This window comes from Lepidochelys kempii, chromosome 16 (genome assembly GCF_965140285.1).
Source record: "Lepidochelys kempii isolate rLepKem1 chromosome 16, rLepKem1.hap1, whole genome shotgun sequence".
In the NCBI taxonomy this organism is placed as follows: Eukaryota; Metazoa; Chordata; order Testudines; family Cheloniidae; genus Lepidochelys; species Lepidochelys kempii.
The window spans coordinates 15,554,549-15,574,518 of NC_136395.1; the positions used below are offsets into that span (position 1 = coordinate 15,554,549).

Sequence of the window (19,970 nt, forward strand, 5' to 3'; positions counted from 1 at the left end):
CCTTGACTAGGTACTGCAGGCTGTGGTGGTGTGAATCTTCTCTGAGTCTGTATTGAGCCTGTGGTGGCCATGGGGTTTGCTATCTTTGGAGATGTAGCACTGAAGTCCTGAATACCTGTGCCCATGAAAGATCCCAAGGGGTGCGCTCCTCCCCCCGCCACGCCGAATGTTTAGTTTCACAACATTCAGCCTCATCTGGAATCCTCCATGTGGTTTCAGCTGCCAGGCATTCCTTGTTAACCCGCCTGCAGAAAATCCACCATCAGTGTAGTGTTCCTGTGCGCTGCCAAGCAGCTGTCACACCCATGCCTAGAGGTGGCTGCTTTTCAATGCTGCACCAAGGTGGTGCTCTGTGCGCGTACAGGAACAAACGTATAAAGCATGCAGCAGTTTGCAGGACTGCATGGCCCAAAGCGCATGGTCAGTGCGGCAGGAGAGAAGCTGTGAGCCTGCTGCTTGCAGAGAAACCTGCCTCTGACAATTTCTAAAGCTCCCCTCCCTCCGTGCGGGAGAGGGGCAGAGTCAGACTGATGCAGAGGGGTTGGGGGATAAGGTCACTTAAAAGCCATATGCTTTGCTTTCTGTCTCCTTTTAACTGGTTAATTTCAAGTCACTGGCAAGCTTTGGTCCTGCCCTCACTCCTCAGTGCCTGGTGGGACTGGCACGCTCCTGCTGTCAGACCATTGCACAGCCTGTGAGCTGCCGATCCTACCTGCTAGGGGCGCGGAGCCCTTACAAACCTAGCAGTCACGTCCTTCCAGCCAGATCCCCCCCACAGGGACAAACCCCTGCCCAGCTCGTCGCTCTGCTCCGTAGTTCAGTTCCCACCATGGTTTCATCTTGGCTATTTCCTGAGCTGGCCAGGTACCTGCGTGGAAAAGGGAGGCTCTGGGGCAGGAGACAGGGGCGTCTCTTGCTGGCCCATCAACAGTGGATGGGTTTCAGTGGAGAGTCCTTACTATGGGCAGAGAGAAGGCTCCACAGTGTGTTAACCCATCTGGAGCCTGGAGGCGGGGGGCTCTGGGCTATAGAAGAGCAATGGGGGGCTCATGTCTGAGGAAATGTGCTGATTGCTTTCAATGCTCCTCTCGCCTTGTCTCCTGTGTGGCTCCAGGCCTAGGGATAGAAGCAGTCGTGGGGATCACCTTCGCAGCCTTCTTAATCGGCACGCTCCTCACCGCCGCGCTCTGGTGCATTTACTCTCATACCCGTGAGTATCAGCTGCTCTGCCTCGTCTCTGCCCCCCTCCCCTCGCATGGTGCCCAGTGCCATGGCCTTGGGGTGAGCTCGGTCTGCTCAGCAGGAGCCGGGTCTCTCCTTGGAGTGCTGCAGGGGATGGTGGGGGAATCCGCGGCTGGCAGGTGCTGATCAGCTGTTGGGCTGGTCCAGGCTCCAGGGTGTGACGCAGCCTTCGGGCCGGATCCCCAGCCGGTGCATCTGCCCCGCAGCTCCACCCCACAGCGACCCAGGGAAAATGCTGTCCTGTTGGAACAGTCCACCCGTCCCTTTTCCTGAGGCCTCCAGCTGGGAGCGAGGATGATGGTTGCTGTCAGAAGGCCCCGGCTCTGTCCGAGGCTCGGTGCTGCTCAGGGAGCCTTGCTCCTGTTCCCAAGGGCCGGAGCAGTTGTTCCCGGTTTGCCTGGAAGCTTATCTGCATAATATGCCAGTATCAATAGAGCAAGGACAACAAAACCCTGCAGCCTATCGCCTTAGCTCCCTCCTGAATAGGCTGGCCAGGCCCAGCCCGGACCAGCTGATTGGTTTATCTCTCGCCTTTTCCTTCCAGCGCCAGTGTAAACACAGGGACAATTGGCTTATCTCAGCACTGACAGGGCCGTGATTGGGCCAGGGAAGATTGAGCCACCGCATGCTCTGTGTTCCCTCGTCATCACCTGATTGGCTGTGAGCAACCCCCTGGCGCCTGCCTAATGTTTTCCATTTTTTCTGACATGTAACATCCTCCAGGCCCCATGGCCAAAATGCAGCCGGTCTCCACCAACGCCCCAGCCTCCGAAAGCAGCAGCCCCAGTCACAGCGTCGGCAGCACCCAGAGCACCCCCTGCTCCAGCAGCAGCATGGCCTAGGCAGCAGGCCACCCGGACACCCCCACCCCTCGGGGAGAGAGGGGCTGTCTGGGAGCTCCCGCCCATGGACCTCATCGGAGCCGCAGACAGCTGAGCTCCCCGACCCAGGGACAGCTGTGGGGGAGAAGCCAGTGGGGCCCGTCCCTCGTAGCCTGCTCTGCTGGACAGGCACAGCGGAGAGGAGCACCCACACCCTCACTTTTCACCCACTCCGGGAGCAACACGCCCACCAGCTCTCCACAGCCAGAACTGAACAAAGGAAGGTACCAGCAGCATGCTGAGGGCTGGGAGACCAGGCCAGGCCCATGCCAGCCACAGGCTGGGAGCGTGAGCATGAGGACTAGCAGCCAGCACGTCGGGAGAGCGGATGGCCCAGGGAGCCTTTCACTCCGAGGCCAGTCGTTCTCTGCCCAGGAGCCGGAGTGCCCGAAATCCCTCTAACTCTCTCCTGCAGCTGTTCAGTAGCCAGCCTGAGAGGGGCTGGGGGCATCTGTCCATTCCCTAATGCAGAGATGGCCCCGCTGGATCCCCCCTGTCCTGCCCCCTTTGCAGGCTGCCCCAGGAGAGGGGCCAAAGCCTGACGGGGGCGTAAGGCCTGAACTCCCCTCGCCGGGGTCCCCCAGTCAAGGAGTGGGCTCGGCTGGTGCTGCTGCTGCCTACTTCCCAGATTAGAGGGGAAAGGCCCCTGCTCCCTGCCAATCCCTCCAGCTGAAGAATCACCGTCGCCTCCCACGCAGCCCGTCTGCCGGGATACAGCCCATGAGCAGGAGTGGCCACTCGAACGCCCTGCCACTCACAGCAGAGCTTAGGTCAGCATGAGCCCAGCCCTTTGCCCCGGGCCTCAGCCTGGCAGCCAGTGGGCTCCAGAGCCAGCTGCTTAGACCCACTCCGACTGCAGCGGTTGCCAAACGCGGTCAAGGCGCTGCCGGTCTCCCAGGCCCACTGAGGCGCAGGGGAGGCAGCTGAAATCAGCAGGTCCCCTCGTGGAACCTGGGTGCTCAGACAGCAGCTGTGTGACCGCACTCCGGCCAGGCAAGGGGAGGCTCCCGGGCCAGACGGGGTTTTCCTGCTGGAGGGATTCGTTCCACCCCAGTCCGGTTCCTTGTCAGGGACCGACTCCTACAGATCTGGGCAGGCAGCAGGGAAAGATTCCTCCCCCATGTCCTGGGGCTGCTGGAAAGGCGTGCGCACCTGCACAGCAAATAGGAAGCTGGGATTCGGCTCCCCCATGACTGTGACGGGCAGGGAGGGCAGAGCTCGGGGCCCGGCCGTCGTGGCCCTTTCGGGCCGTGGCACACCCAGCGTTCCTTGCTGTACATAACCCTCTAGCCCTGCAGTCACACAGCCGCGGTGCCGAGGCGGCGTGTCAGTTACTAGCAACTATGTACCTTTCCTTTTGGGGGGGGGTTAGAACTGGGAGCCGAGCTGCCTTCAGCCTGCCCGAGCGGGTATTTACGTGCGGGCCAGACACAGCCCAGGGCGAGGCGCGAGGCACAGCTGCGGGAACACGGGGGCCTGCGTGGCAAAGCCACAGGGGGAGTGTTTTCTGACTGGCGACCTGGCATGACGGCGGGCGCCATGCCTCTGCCCTGGAAGCACTGGGGCGAGAGGTGGGCTCGGGTCCTGCAGAGCCCCCCCACCACACACACACTTTAAACACCCCCCCCCGGTGCCCCCAGGGGGCTTGACCCTGACTGAAGTGTCACTGATACCGCCCTTTACTAAACGTAACCCACCGGGAGACACCCGCTCTGGCAGCTTGCTGGCCTGTTTCAGGCCCCCCAGGCTGAACGCCTGGCCCTTGGGGGACTGAGTGTAATTAAAGTCACACGTGGACCCCCCGAGCCGTAGCGCAGCTGGCTAGGAGTCACGGGCTCTCAGCCGAGGGCCTGGCTCCACCGGCCCACAGACCAGGTTTGATGCCCCCAGGCTCAGAACCAGTCTGAATGGCGCCCACCGGCTGGGCCTTGCCCTCCCTCCCCAGCCCTGGGGTTGTGCCTTTGGTCTGTAAATATTTGTACTGACCCCCTGTAACCATGATAACGTATCAATAAAAGTGGGTTGACTGGAGCCTGTGGAGAGGATTCCTGGCCCTGCCCAGCCTGCTCCCGGAAAGGCACCAAACAGCACGTCCCCCTTTCCAGCTTCTCCTTGTTTATCCCGGCCCAGCCACAAACCACCTGCAAGCTGGCCTGGGGGGGCGCGGGCGAGCCAGCAACTGCCAAGACCCCACGTGACCTCCCTGTGTTTGGGTTTCCAGTGCATTGTGCACATGCAGCTGTGCAAGCGGCCGGCCAGCGCTGCCCCCAGGGCCCTGGCCAGCCCCACTTCGACAACCGGAAACCCAGAGCAGCACCCTGCTGCCGAAGCGGCAGAGCACGGCCCGAGGGGCGAGCTCCTTCCTGGCTCCCGCACGGCCTGCCGGGCTCACCCCGGCACCAGCGGCCATGGGCTGACAAACAGCTGCGGTACAGCAGCAGGGGAGGGGGTGGGGAACGTGGCCCCAAGCGGGCATCCCCCCACCCTGGAGGAACAGCCAGTGGCAGATGGAGCCATCCTATCCCGCAGCCCCAGGTCTATTCTGGCCTAGAGATCCCAGCCTGCAGGTAGGGATAGCGAAGGGAAAAGCCACATCCCAGCCTGCAGAGCTGACGGGCAGAAAGGGCCAAGCTGCCCCAGACGGGTGTTGGAAGGGCTGAGCCAAAGCCAGCTCTTACTTTGAGCCCCGGGCTGGGGGCTGCCTCGGCTGGCGACGGGGAAGACGCTGCTCCTGCAGGTAGCATCGCTGCTGTCAGATGCTCCAGGCTGCCCCGGCTCCCAAAGGCCTTGGGTTAGCCCTGCTCCTGCCCACAGCTCAGCTAAGCCTCCTGGCGCCAGCCCGAGCTGAGCGATCCCAGGCCCCGCCTTGGCCAAAGCCAGCCCAGCACCCCAGTTCCTACCCCGAGCTGCCTTCCCTGGGGTGCAAAGTGAAGCAGGAAAAGCAGCTCCCTGCGCGGGCCGCCTGCTTTTTACCCAGGCTGCATGGAAGGGACCAGCCAGGCTGGCCACGGTGAGAGGAAGCGTCACGTGAGCCAGGCCTAATTCCCCCGACACTGGTGCCTGGCAAGTGTCAGCAGCCCCGTCAGCAGCTGTGTCCCTCCTTCTGCCCCCCGGAAGCTGCAGTCGGCTTGCCCAGCAGATTTGACACCACCCCTGTACATATTAGCTGGGTCCTTGAGCAGCGGCACCCAGACCAGCCCCATGTTCACCAGCTCCACCATCGCTCCGTGCAGCAGGCCCCGGGGAAGGGGGGACCACATGCAGAATGGGGTGGTCGGGCTCTAGGGATGAACACAGCTTGTCTAAGCCCTCCAGGAAAGCCCTCCACCTGTGCACAGATGGCCGGGGCCCTGGGTACGTGGAGGGGGACCCAGCCAAGATTTATTAACAGCCAAAAGCCATGGTGCTCTCAGCAGCTTCAGCCCTGCCCACGACTCCACCCGGGCAGCCCAGGCCAGGCCCCAGGCCCCCGCGGTGAATGCAATAACACAGCCAGCAGCCCCGCCGGCCCCAGGCTGGGGCCGGGGAGTCCTCTCACTCTGCAGCTGTTCCCGTTCCGTCATTTCACTCCATACCAGCCCGGGCCTGGCCCCTTCCCTTTGCACTGTATTGAGTTAGGCTGGAACCTGCCCCATGCCCCTTACCGCACACACCAGCCTGCAATGGGCATCAGAGCAGCCGGCAGCCTCCCAGGTAAAGCCCCCAAGGCCGGTGCTCTGGTCATGGAAACCTCCCCCCTGAGAAAGTGGAGCAGCAAGCGAGGTTTAAAAATCCAGAGCTGGGTGCAATCCAGCTGTTGCCTCTTGGCCAGGCTGGTGGCCGGCTTAGCACCGGATTCCAGTGCCGATCGGCAGGGCAGAGCTGGAGTAACCAGCAGGTGCAGCCCACCTAGGGCTCAGACACACAGAATTTCATCATCTAAACATTAACTACCGCTCGCTCGTTCGGAGCTCAGCAGAGCAGTGGGGCGCGCCCTAGCCCCTGCAACCCAGGTGAGGCCCACACCTGGAAGGTGAAGAGCCCTTTGAAATGAGCAGCCAGGGGGAAGGCTGCTCTTTCAGGAGCAAGCCCTTAGCCTGCCTCAGTTTCCCCACTGGCAGAGTGAGGGTCATTTTCCAGCCCACACCAGGGCCAAGGAGATTAGGCTAGGTAAGGGGCTTTACAAACAACTCCAATGCTGCCTGGCAACACAGCTCCCAGCCTCATCCCCGCCAGGCGCCCTACGCGCCCAGGAAGGAGATGACACTGTACAACGCCACGATGAGCAGGACATTTCCATCAACAGATCAATGGAGCAGGCTCTCATGTAACAGCAGCACCATGGCTTCACTTTCAAACCCTAATCTCCCAGGAAGCAATCTGGAAATTGAATCAATACTCTTTTTTAAGTTGCAGAAGATTTAATAAAAACCCTATTGCTCGTTAAATTATTGGAGACTCAGTACCATTCAGCCTTTCAACATCATCTGAGGCTGGACACGGGGAGCAACTTCCAACCTTCCTTCATGCTTGAACCCAGAATGTCCAGGCTGCAATCGGAGGTGTGATGGCAGCTGGTGTAGACCCCAACACGGAGCTGGCTAGCGAGAGCAGCATGACCTGCACAAGCCTGCCCAGGAGCCTAGGGACTCACTTGAGTGGCTAGCCCATGCTGCCGCAGCCTCCTTGCTATTGGTATTTGTGTTAGCTGGATCAAAAGTAGCACAGGTCCGTCTACCCACGCTGCAGTTACACCTCCCACGGCTGTGCAGACACCCCCCCCCCCCAGCTCCCTTCAGGCTAGTTCTGCAAAGATCTTTAAAGGAGGGGGGGCGCGACCCATCCCTGGTTAGGACAACATAGGGGAACACTAACCAGCTAGCAGATATTCCAGCCAAGGCAAACGTAGGCAGCTCGGCCCCATCTCCCACCTGGGGAGACCAGCTGCTTCGCTCATGGCTTATGCATGGCCCCTTACTAAGGGACAGGCGACACTCCGGAGCCAGCGGCCTGGCTCCAACCATCCTCTGTATCACAGCAGGACCTGCAGGCACCAGCATGCCAAAGCACAGCTCTGTGGCAGTGCAGAGGGGCCCAGCCGGCTTCTCCCCCCATCTCCGCTGCCAGGGCCAGTGTAGTAACCCAGCCCCTGGGAGAGGGGCAGGCTGCAGCAGGCCGCGTGGGTCACTAGTCTGGTGCACGGGAGGTTCCGCAAGGAGGTCCGTGGATCAGGCAGCATTATTCCGTCACCCAGACCCGCACGTGGAGTGGCTGGGCCAGAGGCCATGGGCTGGGTTTGCTGAGAGGGGGACATGCTGGGCCCCAAGCTTTTCGCAGTTTGAGATTTACCCAGGTCAACCCCTGAACCCTCCTGCCCCCCCCCACTGGGGAGGGGTTAGGGCATCAGACACACGCCCCGAGACACGGCTGGGTCAGGCCCCAGGCTGCCGTCAGCGTACTCAGGAAGGCACTGTGGCAGTAAAGGAGGAGGGGAGGAGAGACACTTGCCAGCGTGCGAAGGGCTGGGCCCGTCTCCCAGGGCGAATGCAGCAGAGCACCCAGCAGGGTCCGTGCAGCAGCGCACTGGGAATAGCTAGTGAGGCGGCTGCATGGCACAGCCAGCAAGGGGAGCAGGTAGGGCAGTGCATTGCAAGGCCAGGGAGGGGTTTCCTTCCGCGTGACAAGCCCCAGGGCCTGGTGCAGCCTGGCAGTGCCCCCTTACTGGAGCCGCCCATGCTGGGAATGGCACTGATCTGGCACAGCATCGTTCAGAGCTCCCCAGCCCTCAGGCGGAGACACACACGGCTAGGACCGGGCCACAATGCACTGGGCCACCTAGTCCCCCCAGCAACCCACGGCGTTCCTAGAGACCAGTAGCAGGATTTTGCACAGGCCCCGCGGCAGCGAATAGCCCCATATGCTCAGTGTGTGCACACGCCCCAACGTACGATCAGCCATAACAGGGCTGGTACCGACCCTCGGCACGCACCGGCCCCATTAGCCGCCCCACTCAGCACAGGGACCAGCCAGGCAGGAGCCTGCAGAAGGGGGAGACACGCTCAGCTGCCCAGCAGCACCAGGCTGGACTTGCTGTGATCAAACACAGCTCCACAGATCCATGCTCAGGGGCTAGATGGCCCAGACCTCACACTGTCTGCCCAAGCACCCCGGCACTGCATGCGTTTGAGGATGGGGTTCAAAGCCCAAGCCCACAGCCTGGCCGATGTCCGGAGTGGGTCCAGCCAATGCCCTCGCACTGGGGCAACAAATCTGAATACAGGGATACAGCAGACAGGTGGCTATTAGTCACTGAATCAGGTCATGGCTGGGCTGGCACAGCTGGGTACTCGTGTCAGCAGAGCCTGGCACATACTGACCGTGCCATGCATCTGGGCACTCCAGTGAGCACAGACAGGCCATGTAGTGCACCCAGTGCAACCAAGACCTTCGCAAGAGCATCTCGCTCCCCCCACCCCAAAGGCCGCCCTGCTCACAAGTGGCTTTCAAGGACCGATCTCCGGTAACATGCTTGCCCCAGCCTGGCTGTTTCTTCGAGCAGGGACAGCTAGCTCGCTGCCTGGCCTGGTGCAGCTTTCAGCGGGTTTCTGCATGGAGCACGCCCCCAGAGGGCAGCAAGAGACGCTGGCTGAGCTGTGACGACACCAGGCGGCTCGTGGCCTTGGGGCTTGGAGCCAGTTTCCACAACTCTTGCGCCAGAGGGACTCTGCTCCTGCGGACAGATGCTTCCTGAAGTCCCTGCTCAACGAGGGTCCCTGAGAGATCAGGCCGATTCCCAGCACCCGTTTGCCTGGACACTGCCGGGCGGTGAAGTTGTCATCCTAAAGCGACCCGGGTAGCAGGCCAGCCACCAGCACAAATAAGAGAACTGCATAAGGTCCAGAAAGCAGCCCGGCTCCTCAGCTACTAGGGCTTCCCGACCCCCAGACCCACATGCCCTGCCCACCAGTCATTCATAGTTACCGTCCAGCAGAGAGCGAGCCCAGCCTGCCGCCTGACCCACCCGAGTCTGGGTGGGGGGATCACCCACTTTGCAAATGGCATGCAGAGAGCCCTCACATCCTGCTGCCCAGCACTGGAGAGAGGCAGGAGTCTCAGCCCCAGTGCACAGATCTCTGCACCGGGAGGAGACAGGAGGGAAAGACAGGGACAAATCCTGCACTAGGCCCCTCTGCACTCAGGGATGACCTGCCTACACAACACTGGAACTAGTGCACATGGACCCCATTGCCCCATTGTTGGCCTGGGAGAAGCTCACATAATGGGGCACCAAGACCACTGTGAGAGACTCCTTGGCACTACAGTGCATGGATCTCACCCCACGGGCTGTGTGAACATGCCCGGCAGCACCAATGGGTGGGAGTGAGCATGACTTGGAGCCCTGTGCCTGGCCCACAGCTCCCACCGCACTCCTGGCCTTCGATCACAGGCAGTTCCAACCGGATCCCAATCCAGACACACCTCAGCACTAACGGCCTCTGACGAGCACCCAGCCAGAGCTTCCGGAGCCGATTCTACACACAGGTGGCAGGACCTGGCTGCATTCACCCAGGGCAAGCCCAGTCCCAGAGGAGCCAGAACAGTCTGAAGCAGCGAGACTCAAACCCATCCCTGGATCACACACCGCTCGGGTTGTGCGGCTCAACCGAACAGACACCAGGGCAGAGACAAAGGCACCAGGGCGGTGGGGGAAGAGACTCTCGTTCTGCGGGGTGGCTGGGGCAGCTCCCAGGGAAGTCAACGCACCAGCCAAGGGAGGCTGATGCTCAGCTTGGGTCTGCCCGATGCGCACGCCTCCCTCTGAATGCCTGGCAGGGGAAAGCCTCACCCTGGCAGACGAACACTGCCCTCCTCAGCCCCCCGTGGGGCCCAGAGGCTTGGGTAGGGAGAAGGCAGCAGAAGGGCAGAAACCAGGAATTCCACTCCGGCCCACGTAAGAGCTCCCCACCTGTCTGCTTGGCTAGGCCAGGGACGGTGAGCTTCCAGGAAGGACAGCGCCACGGAACATCAAGTAAACGTATGGTGCAGCCAGTCCCTGCGGGCAGAGATCAGCTGCTGGGGTCTCACCCCAGGCTCCCCAGCCCAGGCAATAGGGACACCAGCATGAGTGCAGTGACCAAATCCTGGCACTAACGAGCGGATCCTGCTCCGGCGAGGTGGGGGTGAGGTTGAATGTGTGAGTCCTGGTGCCAGGGTGCGGGTGTCACCGCCGCGAGGGGCTCCGCACAAGATCCCGGTGCCAGGACGTGGACCCTGGCTGCCCCACTCCCAGTCCTAGGGGGTAGGTCCAGCTGCTGCAAAGGGCTCAGCACGAGCGGTGCCCAGCGCCTGAGCCGTTTCAAGTAAACCTCAAAAAGCAGCACGGAGCCCCCCCCCCACGGGCGCCCGCTACTGCGAGAGCGATTGGTCGAGCAGCTTCAAGACTCCGCCCACCAGGTGCAGGCTTCCCGTGACCAGCACACGGATGGTGGCCGCTTCCTTGAGCAAGACGGCCCCGCTGCCTGCCACGGGGTGCAGGTGGAGCCCCTTGGTGGCGGGCGCCTGGAAGTGCGGGTCCCTGCCCTGGGTGATCCACTGCAGGGCGTGAGAGATGCAGGGGAACACCAGCGAGTTGGAGTTGAGAGCGCGCTCGGAGGAGGGCACGAAGAGCAGGGGGCTGCGCAAGGGGTCTGGCTTCAGCAGGCTGCCCACGCCCTCCACCTGCATGCGGGGAGACAGCCAGAGGTCCTGCCCCACCTTCTCCTCCATCAGCTGGTTCCACTTCTTCTGGTTCTCCAGGCAGCGGGTCAGCATGTTCTCCAAGGTGACGTTGAAGTTCTGTTGGTCTGCAAAGGGGAGAAGAATGAGCTGGCATCAGAGCAGCCTTGGGACACTCCCACCCTGCCTGTTTTAATGGCCTCTCTGCCTCCAGACAGCCAGGCCCCGGGGGGACACCAGGCCACTGCACCCCACCAGCTGGCAAATCCAACCCTGCAGAGCAGGAGGGTCACAGACAAGACGGGACTCCTGGCATGGTTCCGACAGAGCAGTGCTGTGGAGCCAGCCCTGGCTTTGTGGGGCTGTGAGATTGGCAGGTGGGCTGGCCCAGCCCAACACGCTGGTACATGGGGGAGCCCGCCAAGCCCCACAGCCTGCGGAAGCAGCACATGTCTCCCCAAGAACCCTGATCAAAGCTATCTGACCAGCGCTGCAGACAGGGCCCAAGACTCTGCAAGAGATCCCGAGCCCCTGCAGAAAATTCCAGCGAGGAGGTTTCCAGGGGCAACTTGCTCCCACCCCCACCATTGAGCCAACCCGTGCCCCTGGGGCAGGAATATTCCCGGCACAGACATCCCCCAACAGGACGGGCAGGGCAGAATCCAAGCCAGTCAGGGCATGCCTGCTCTAGGGCAAGTTCATGAGCAGACTCCCAATGGAGCTCCCCTCCCTGGGTACTGACCTGCGTTCCCCACCGCAGACACCTCCGTGAAGTTGGGGCAGAAGACGGCGTAGTCAAACTGGCAAGGCTGGGGCACAAGAGACACAGCATCAGCACAATGGCCATGCCAGCATAGGGGGTTGGTGCTGCAGCCTTGGGCGGCCCACATTGGGGTGGATGGAGGGGAGGAGGATGAGCAGGGGATTCAGCTCCTTACAGGAAGGACCTCGGCTACTGGCTCAGCATCCGTCATTATTCCTGCTGGAACCATTACAAACCAACAGGGGTGCATCTGGTCTAGAGGGTAGCCAGGACGCCTGGGTTCTATTCCTGCAGAGGCTACTGGGCAAAGCAGCCAATCAGTCAGTCACTGGAAACTGTCCCTTCCCCTTCTATTTTCACTTCTGCCACAAACAGGGGCAAATCCAGACCCCAAGACTCTATCCCGGGATCGCTCCCGGCCACTGCGCAGGGAGGCTGGAAGACCCCTAGAGTCCGGGCTGTTACAGGAGACAGAGGTGGACTGGACTCTAAGGGGCATGGCTGGGGGACAAGAGCGGGCCACTAGCACCACCTGGTGGCACCCTGTGGGATGTGTCAAAGCAGGCCCTGAACAACCAGGCAGGTGCAGGCCAGGCCCCACCTGGGCCAGGCCCCACCTGGGCCAGGCCCCACCTGGGCCAGGCCCCACCTGGGCCAGGCCCCACGGCTCTGAATCCACCTGGCACGTCAGATCCATCTGCCAGCTCCTGCCCGAGGCCAGCATTACCCCATGGCACAAAAGGGGAGAACGAGGAACAGAGGGAAACGACTTAGCCAAGGGTTGGGGCAGAGCTGGGAACAGAACCCAGGAGTCCAGGCCCCCAGCCTGAGCTGGATGCTGGCAGCCTCAGATACCCGCATGCACCATCTGTAACCACCCTCCCTCAATTCAAATCCATTTGATCTGCTCCCCCCACATGGGCCAGGAGGCCCATCTGCTGCCAGCCCATTTTCTGCCCTTACCAACCCACCTGCCCGGCACCAGCCCCCCACCCACCAGCTTGTATCAGGCAGGGACCCAAGGCACCGACAGTCTCACCAGCAGCAACTTGAGCAAGGCAGCTGTGTCCCGGTCCCCCGTGGCGTTGAAGAGAAGCACCCGGACCTCGGAGCCGCTGCAGACGAGAAGGGACCAGCCTGGTCAGCTTGGGGGCTCTTGCTCCCAGCCCCACTTCGGAGCTGGCTGTGCTAGCAGCTGCCACCTCACAAGGCCCAGGAAGTCCAGGAACCCCAACCCAAGGCCTGTCCCACCAGGGTCCCTTCCCCATCTGCCCTGGTGTCCTGGGACCATGCAGGTTGCTGAGACAAACCTCAGCCCTCCTCCCCTTCCCGGCCTACCACCTCCAAACATACCCTGCTGGGCTGGGGCCCGCCCCCCTCCAGCAGGGAAAGGCAGGTGCTGCTCGCACCCTTGGCATGGCTGATGGGCAGGCTCTCCGCCGCAATGGGCCACAGGAGCCTCATTCTCAACCCAACAGGCACTTCACTGGGAAATCCCCACATAAGCCTGCTCCCTCCAGCCGCCCTAGGTGGGGCTCAGGCAAAGTCTGTGACAGCAGAGCGACGGATTCCCCTCCCCATCCCAGTGCCTCCTTACTCCACAGGCTTCTCCTCGTTGAGGGCTGCCTGGCGGAACCAGCGCACGCAGGCCTGCACGCTGCTGGTAGTGTGCGCCCCGTCGACGTACCACGTCACCGGCCCGTGCTGCAGCACCTGGGTGCGGCCCAGCCACTCCGTGTCCCGTAAACCTGGGAGGGGAGAGGGGGCTATGAGGGGCCAGGCCCACGCAGCAGGGACTCGCAGCCCCCTACACGAGCCACAACCCCGCACAACCACCCCCGTTGTTCAAGCCAAGTTACCAGCTCCCTGGCAGGCCCGACCCAGCTAAGTTATGGCAGCACGAGGGGAGTGGGGACAAAGGGATCAGAGACCGGGGGGCGCTGGTGTCATAAAGCAGGCCTGGCTTGTTAGAAGGCTGGGAACTGGCATGGGGCCCTGCTGACAGCACTGTGACCCATCCACTCTGGGGCCTGTGCATAGGTATGTTCATCCCACCCAGAGCCATTCCTGCCATAAAACCTTCCAGGGGCATTTCACTGGGGAGACCCCAACACCACCAACAGATCCCCCCTTCCCCTTATTCTGGTACCAAGCTCCCCCAAGCCCTGCACTGTGCCAGCCCAGCCTGCTCCCTAACCCCCCAAGGCGGCCACGGCAGCCAGCCTCACCCATTCTAGTGCTGGCTGTGGGGGCACCGGCCCTGTGCCGCGGAGGCAAGGAGCCCGACAGTGACTCGTTATGCCCATGGCCTGCCCACCTCATAGTGTGCTTACTCCCAATGGGGCAGGTACTGATTGCAGAGACCCCACCCAGCCCAACCCTCCTGGGCTCCTGCCCTCAGACCAGCGGCTAGGGTCATGGTGTGGGCCGGCCCAATGCTCCCGGGGAGGTAGGATGGTGCAGTGGTGAGGGGGCCAGCCTGGGACTTGGGAGACCTGATCTCAATTCCCTGCTCTGCCACAAACCCCTGTGTGACTTTGGGCCAGTCACTTGGTCTCCCTGTGCCCCGTCGGTAAAACAGGGGTAACAGCCCTGCTCTGCTTTTGGTTGCATGGATAAACCCATTATATATTGAGGCTACTGTAATATGCCCAGCTAGTGACTGCTTTGCACTGCCCAGGGACCCCACAATGGGGCACAGTACGGGGGGTAATAGCGGAGCAGAGAGAAGGCCCCTCACTCTGCAGCAAGGGGCAGAGCAGCAGGCAGCCTCCCAGGCCAGGTGGCGGAGAGACAATGACCCTTAGCCAACAAACAGGCTGGGAAATACCCAGCACGGGAGGCAGGGGGAGGTCGGGTTGGTGCTGGAGGCTGGTGATGTACAATCGCCCTCAGCACTTGCTGGCAGCCCAGGAAGCAACAAGCTCCTAAGGGTTAAAACTGAGGAACAGGAAGAGCTAAAGGGCAGCAAGTTCAAAATGTCAATGCCCGGGGTGGGCTGGGGGCAGAGTCCGGGGCCTTGGCGGTTACGGCCCACAGCGCTTCGTTATCTCCAACGAGCGGCAGCTCCGGCCTGATCCCAGTTAGCCAAAGCCAAGGGCAGGCACTAGCCAGGGACCCACAACAGAGCACCCAGGAAATGCCCAGGACACGCAGGGGGCACCGGAGCAGCAGTGGGGGGGTGGAGGGGACGACACCCACGTCCTTACCCTGCACCATGGAGCCGCTGGGCCTGAAGGCAGGTGCCAGGGGCACGGGTCTCTTGCCTAGCAGCTCAGCACTTGGCTGCAAGTCCTTCAGCTCCCCAGTACCTGAAAGATGGAAGGCGGGCTGAATCACCATTCTAACAGCCCCACATGGCCGCCTGTAGCCCCCTCTCCTCACACACGATTGGACTCCAGTCAGCCTGGTAGAGCCACCCCGGGGGTATATTCCATAGAAACGAGGGTGGATTGATTTAAATCAAGGTGACTGAAATCACCGAGTGGAAAACCTCAGTTCAAATCGTGGATTTTCATCAAGGGTTCCATTTGCACTTCGGTTCTTTTCTAGAGACAGGTGCATCCTCGTGGGTTGATACAAGCATCAAGGAACTTTCACATTACATGCGGTAGCTCTTTTTGCTCCCCAGGAGAGTATACGCTAACTATACACATTTACTTAAGCAATTATGTAGCTTCAGATTCTTGTTAATTGCATATTTTTAGTATGTTAGAAAATGGTGTCTGCTGCATTGCTTCTATACTAGATAATTAGCACTTTGCTCATGATTTGTGTCAAGCTGCATTAGGACAGTACCTGGAATTGCACTACACACAAAACAGCACATCACATTTAGTTTTAAACAAAACCACCTTTGATGATTTGGATACACAAATTGCAGTGTTTTTTCGTGAGGTAGAGAGTGTTTCCAGGGTGGGTGGAGTCCTAAATACTCATAATTTGAAAACTGAGCCAATCAGAGCTCAGGTCAGGAGACGCTATAAAATAGGGGCCTGAGACCTTCCAGGGGGGTCACTGGAGGTCCTGATGAGCTACACGATGGGGTCTCCTGAACTCAGAGGCTGGGTCCCAATACCTGTGATGACTTTGCCAGTCTCATGCACCCAGCAGCATAGCCCCTGGGCCCCCCCACAGGATCCAGCCCTTAACACATTACGCAACCTATCACATTGATAACACTTGTCCTCCAAAGTTAGATGTTTTTCCCCTGGTTCTTTCTTTGCATAGAAAAGCAGCCTTGAACTCTAAATCTTTATAGAGGCTCTTCTACACTGATTTTGAATTGAAATGTTTTTAAAGGGTTTAAAGACCTTAACATATTTTGTATTAAATTCACATTTCATTTTAAACAGGTTTATTTTTAAAAAGAAAAACTTATAATTTAAATAAAATAAAAACTATCCCAAGTATCCTACACCCCTCGCCAGCAGGGCTCCCCTTAGCTTAGCCCCCAGCACGCTGGTAACTTGCTGGCTCGTATTTGCTGGGTGCAGAGAGCCCTCCCTCCCAGTCTCCCATAAAGTCCCAGCCAGAGCTCCTCACCCTCGACACACACAGGGCACTTGGGAAAAGAGCAGCACCAGGCTGGATGGTCACATGCTGCATAAGAGCGGCCCGCCTGGAGCCCTGCGAGCACAAGCACTGAAGTGCAACCCAATCAGGACTTTCCCAGAATCTCCTCGGAGAGACGCCCCAACCAAGGAACTAGAAGCAAGGGCTGGAATGTGCCGTTCAGCGCAAGGAGGGGCGGCCCCAGCCCCCTAACAAGCTCCCCCCTTCCCATACGCACAAGCTCCCCCGTGCCGGGGCCTTGCTCCTTACCCTGATACCCCTGCCGCTGCAGCCAGGCCCGTGAGAGCTGCAGGGCCAGAGTGGCATTGCATCGCTGGTGCTCGCCCGCCAGCCCCAGCTGAAGTGCCTGATCATCCTCTTCGAAGGCTCCCAAGTCAGGGCACAGGTAAAGCGGGCACTGCACGGAGAGAGGGGGCAGAGGGTGAGTCCTGCCCAGCTCACCCACCTCCACGGGGCAGCTCCACCAGCTGACCGAGAGCCCCCGATGGGTTCTGCAGAGCTACAGACCAGGCAGCAGCGACTGAGGTAACCCCACCCCCGGGCCCTGGCTCGTATTCATGGGTCGTCACGTTTCCACCTGGCCCTGCCTCTCCAGGTATGGACCCCGAGGGGCGCCGGCACCAGCAGCACCCACACTCAGCTGCTGCACAGGAGAAACGGGGGCACCCCTGGGATCACAGGCCCGGGGCCACCCTGCAAAGGATCCAGAGTGAGGAGGGGCCACAGGAGCCCAACCCTGCCTGGGGAGGAGAGAGGGGGTTGGGACCCCAGGCCTCTGGCCAGCACCATCCACGGGGGCAGGAGCCATCTGACGTCCCAGCCCCTGCACCGGGCGTGGGTGCAGCAGGGAGAGTCATCTCCCCGACCCAGGGACAGCAGCAGGAGGGGGCAGGGGAGGCATGTATATAACAAGAACTCACCGAGCTCTCCCTGGCTCGCACCCTCAGCACCTCCAGGGGCCGCTCAGGCTGGGGCACTGTGAACGCCGGCACACCAGGCTGAAAGCAAAGCAGATGTCGTCAAGGGCAGCCACCCAGCCTGCCACCCAATGCCAAGGCCCCCCCATCCCCATGCAGACACCTGGACTCCAGTGACAGGCTGCTGGTCTGGGGCAGACCTGGACACCCAGGGGTGAGCTAGGACCCCTCACTCAGATTCAGAGCTTGCCCCTCAGATGGGCCCCCACCCCCCCAGGCTGCCCTGTGCCCTCTGGCTTGGGACCAGCCTCCTGCACCAGGGGAGTTTCACTTCCCAGATGTGGGCAGAATTGGTCCTGCTGAACCAGGACCAGCCCGCTCAAGGCTGTCAGAGACCCCCTCTCCCCACAGAGCCCCATGGTCTCTACCTTGAAGATGCCCCCTTTCTGCCAGGCAATCTTCTCAATGGTGTCCCCCAGGATGCTGGTGTGGTCGATCCCCAGAGAGGAGACCCCGCACACGATCGGCTTCCTGTAGACAGAGAGAAGGTGAGAGCCCAGCGCCAGGACTCCCGAAGGGCGGGCTCCTCTCCCCAGCTCTGCAGCCAGCACCCAGGAGGCCCCAGAACTCAAGGCACTGGCTGGCTCACTGGATCGGCACAGAGCCTTTCACCTCCCGGGCTACGGCTCACAGCGAGCCCAACATGGCTGGAAGCTTTTATCACCTCAAGGACAGTCAATGGCTTCCCTGGCCAGGAGTCCCCATCACAGCCACCAGGACTGGGACCCTTTGTCAGCAGAGGGGTCAAGAACTGACCGAACTCCCCTACCGGGCCCAGCTGGGTTGAGGCCCATTGACTCACCAGCCCCTGCCCAGGCTGTCCCTGCTCTGGGGAGAGCTGGTGGCTTCTGCATGCGAGTTTCACTCGGAGGCAATAAGGAGGCGGGCACCTGGACCCAGTGCCAGGCCCAGCCTGCTCCTACCTGATGATGTTGGTGCAGTCGTAGGCACCCCCAATGCCAACTTCCACCACAGCCAGATCCACCTGGAGGGGAGACCAGAGCGTGCTAAGGGACCACCTGTGGCATCCGTGCCCAACACGCAGGAGACAGAACAGCCCCATGGCACAGCCCTGAGCAGGGACAGAGGGCTCAGCACCCTTACGCAGGGCATGCTCTACTCACAGCAGCCCTTCAGACACATGGGACCCTGGCCCAAACACACGAGGCAGGGACAGGCTCCGATCCAGACTCTCAGAGAAATGTCCCAGCAACGCACAGCTACCCAGGTAGCTGCCCGCATGCCAGACTGCAGCAGAAAGACATGCACGTAAGAGAGCATGAACCCAGGACTTCTAGCTACACACGCACAGGCCTCTGCCCTGGAGGCTAGAGGAGAAGCTCCACTCTCTCTCAGCAGTATTACAGCTTTTACCCTGTGGGCTGCAGCCACTAGGGGGCAACAGTCACACACACAGGCGGTCCCAGGTGGCAACTACAGCTGTGCAGATCCCAGGACTCTCCTACTCGGCATCCCTGGGAACGGAACCAGGAAAGGAGGAAAAAAACATGGGAGAGGAAGGGTGGGAGAGACAAAGGCCCCTGGCCCCATCCCAGCAGCAGATGGCTGGGTAAGACTGGGGCCAGGGAGTGACAGGGCCCCGGGCTCCGGTGGCCAGACCCTCACCACCCACAGCTCCCACTACAGCCTATCAGGGCTTCAGCCACTTGGCACCGTGGGGTACTGGCAGGAACTTAGCCATCCGCCCGGAGGGGAGGGAGTGCCATACCTTCTCCTGCAGGAAGACGTGGAAGGCCATGATGGTGAGGAAGCGGAAGTAGGCGGGCATGCTGGTGTGGCCGGGGTCCTGCAGGACAGACCGTTATCTCAGGGACTGCAGGGCAGCACCTCTACCCCAGCCCCTTTGCTAAGCCACAGCCACAAGCACACTCCTGCCACAAGACCAGCAAGGGACTGACCCTTCTCCCAGCGCTGCCGGCCTCCGGCCCAGCCCCCAGGGCAGGAGCAGAGACACGGCACGTCCAGGGCCCAGCTCATCTGAGAGATTTACAAGAAGAGTCAACTTCGCCACGCAGCTGGGGAACTGAGGCACAGAGCGGGGAAACTGACTTCCCAAGGACACCTAAAGGTCCTCTGCTGTAAGCACTAGATAACCCGCCCACACCCAATCCCTACAAGGAGCCAGCCTGGGGGCTGCGGTCTGACTTTGCCTGGGCCCCCTCTGGACCCAGGAGCATAGACTCTGCTACTGTACCAAAAGGGGGGGCTCCCCTAGCATGGGAACTTACTGGCCTGGTCGCGGGGCACACTCCTGCCGAGGAATGGGTGTTCCAGTGCCTTGTACAGGCTCCAGGAGACAGCAGTCGCTTATACCCACCCGGAGCAGCAGCAGCCCCCTCCCAGAGCTCCCACCACACACACCTTGGTCTCCTCCAGCCGGTTATACACCTGCCAGAAGTACTTGCTGAAGAGCTCCTTGCTGATCGGCTGCCCGTCGATGCGGATCCTCTCACGCACCTGGACCAGGTGGGGAGAGCTGGGGTGATGGGAGAACAGACTGTCAGCACCCGGGACAGCTCCCCCATTCCACCCACCCTGGGGTGCCACTCAGCACCCTGAATCCGTCCCCCAGGAGCCACCGGGGCGCCCACCTGTAGAAGCCTGTCTTCAGGCCATAGTTGCGGAGGATGCGCTCCGTGAAGGCACACGTCGAGCCCTGGAAGAAGAAGTCGGCAGCATTAACCATGGAGCCAGCCCTCCCCAGCAGCCCCCAGCAAAAGGGAGCCCCCTGGAGTCCCCCTCATCCCCACTGTACCAGTGCCGCTGTCCTAAACCTCCAATACCCGCACCCTGAGCGTCCCATGACCCATCACACGG

At 61.0% G+C, this 19,970-nt stretch overlaps 2 protein-coding genes across 5 annotated transcripts in view; one reads left to right on the forward strand and one right to left on the reverse strand.

Moving 5' to 3' along the window:
* ENG (endoglin) overlaps window positions 1-4,223 on the forward strand; it is a 54,815-nt gene extending 50,592 nt beyond the window's left edge. Inside the window, exons 14-15 of one of the 2 annotated variants that reach the window (XM_073314756.2) lie at window positions 1,115-1,210; window positions 1,966-4,223. In XM_073314756.2, coding sequence (XP_073170857.2) covers window positions 1,115-1,210; window positions 1,966-2,084 — 215 coding nt within the window. In that variant the 3' untranslated portion in view covers window positions 2,085-4,223. The other variant, XM_073314757.2, reaches the window with a different exon arrangement.
* Window positions 1-19,970, reverse strand: part of FPGS (folylpolyglutamate synthase) — a 43,106-nt gene that overhangs the window by 18,339 nt on the left and 4,797 nt on the right. Inside the window, exons 4-16 of one of the 3 annotated variants that reach the window (XR_012155296.1) lie at window positions 19,745-19,809; window positions 19,515-19,629; window positions 18,862-18,939; window positions 18,056-18,117; window positions 17,501-17,603; window positions 17,076-17,153; window positions 16,405-16,552; window positions 14,790-14,891; window positions 13,178-13,328; window positions 12,620-12,695; window positions 11,560-11,626; window positions 10,069-10,945; window positions 6,504-8,941 (exon numbers count right to left, since the gene is read on the reverse strand). Coding sequence is in view for 1 of the 3 variants with exons in the window: in XM_073314758.1 (XP_073170859.1) it covers window positions 10,509-10,945; window positions 11,560-11,626; window positions 12,620-12,695; window positions 13,178-13,328; window positions 14,790-14,891; window positions 16,405-16,552; window positions 17,076-17,153; window positions 17,501-17,603; window positions 18,056-18,117; window positions 18,862-18,939; window positions 19,515-19,629; window positions 19,745-19,809 (1,482 nt within the window). In the remaining 2 variants the exon portion in view is untranslated. Of the gene's footprint in view, window positions 1-6,503; window positions 10,946-11,559; window positions 11,627-12,619; window positions 12,696-13,177; window positions 13,329-14,789; window positions 14,892-16,404; window positions 16,553-17,075; window positions 17,154-17,500; window positions 17,604-18,055; window positions 18,118-18,861; window positions 18,940-19,514; window positions 19,630-19,744; window positions 19,810-19,970 lie in introns of those variants that run through there. The other 2 variants (XR_012155297.2, XM_073314758.1) reach the window with 2 other exon arrangements.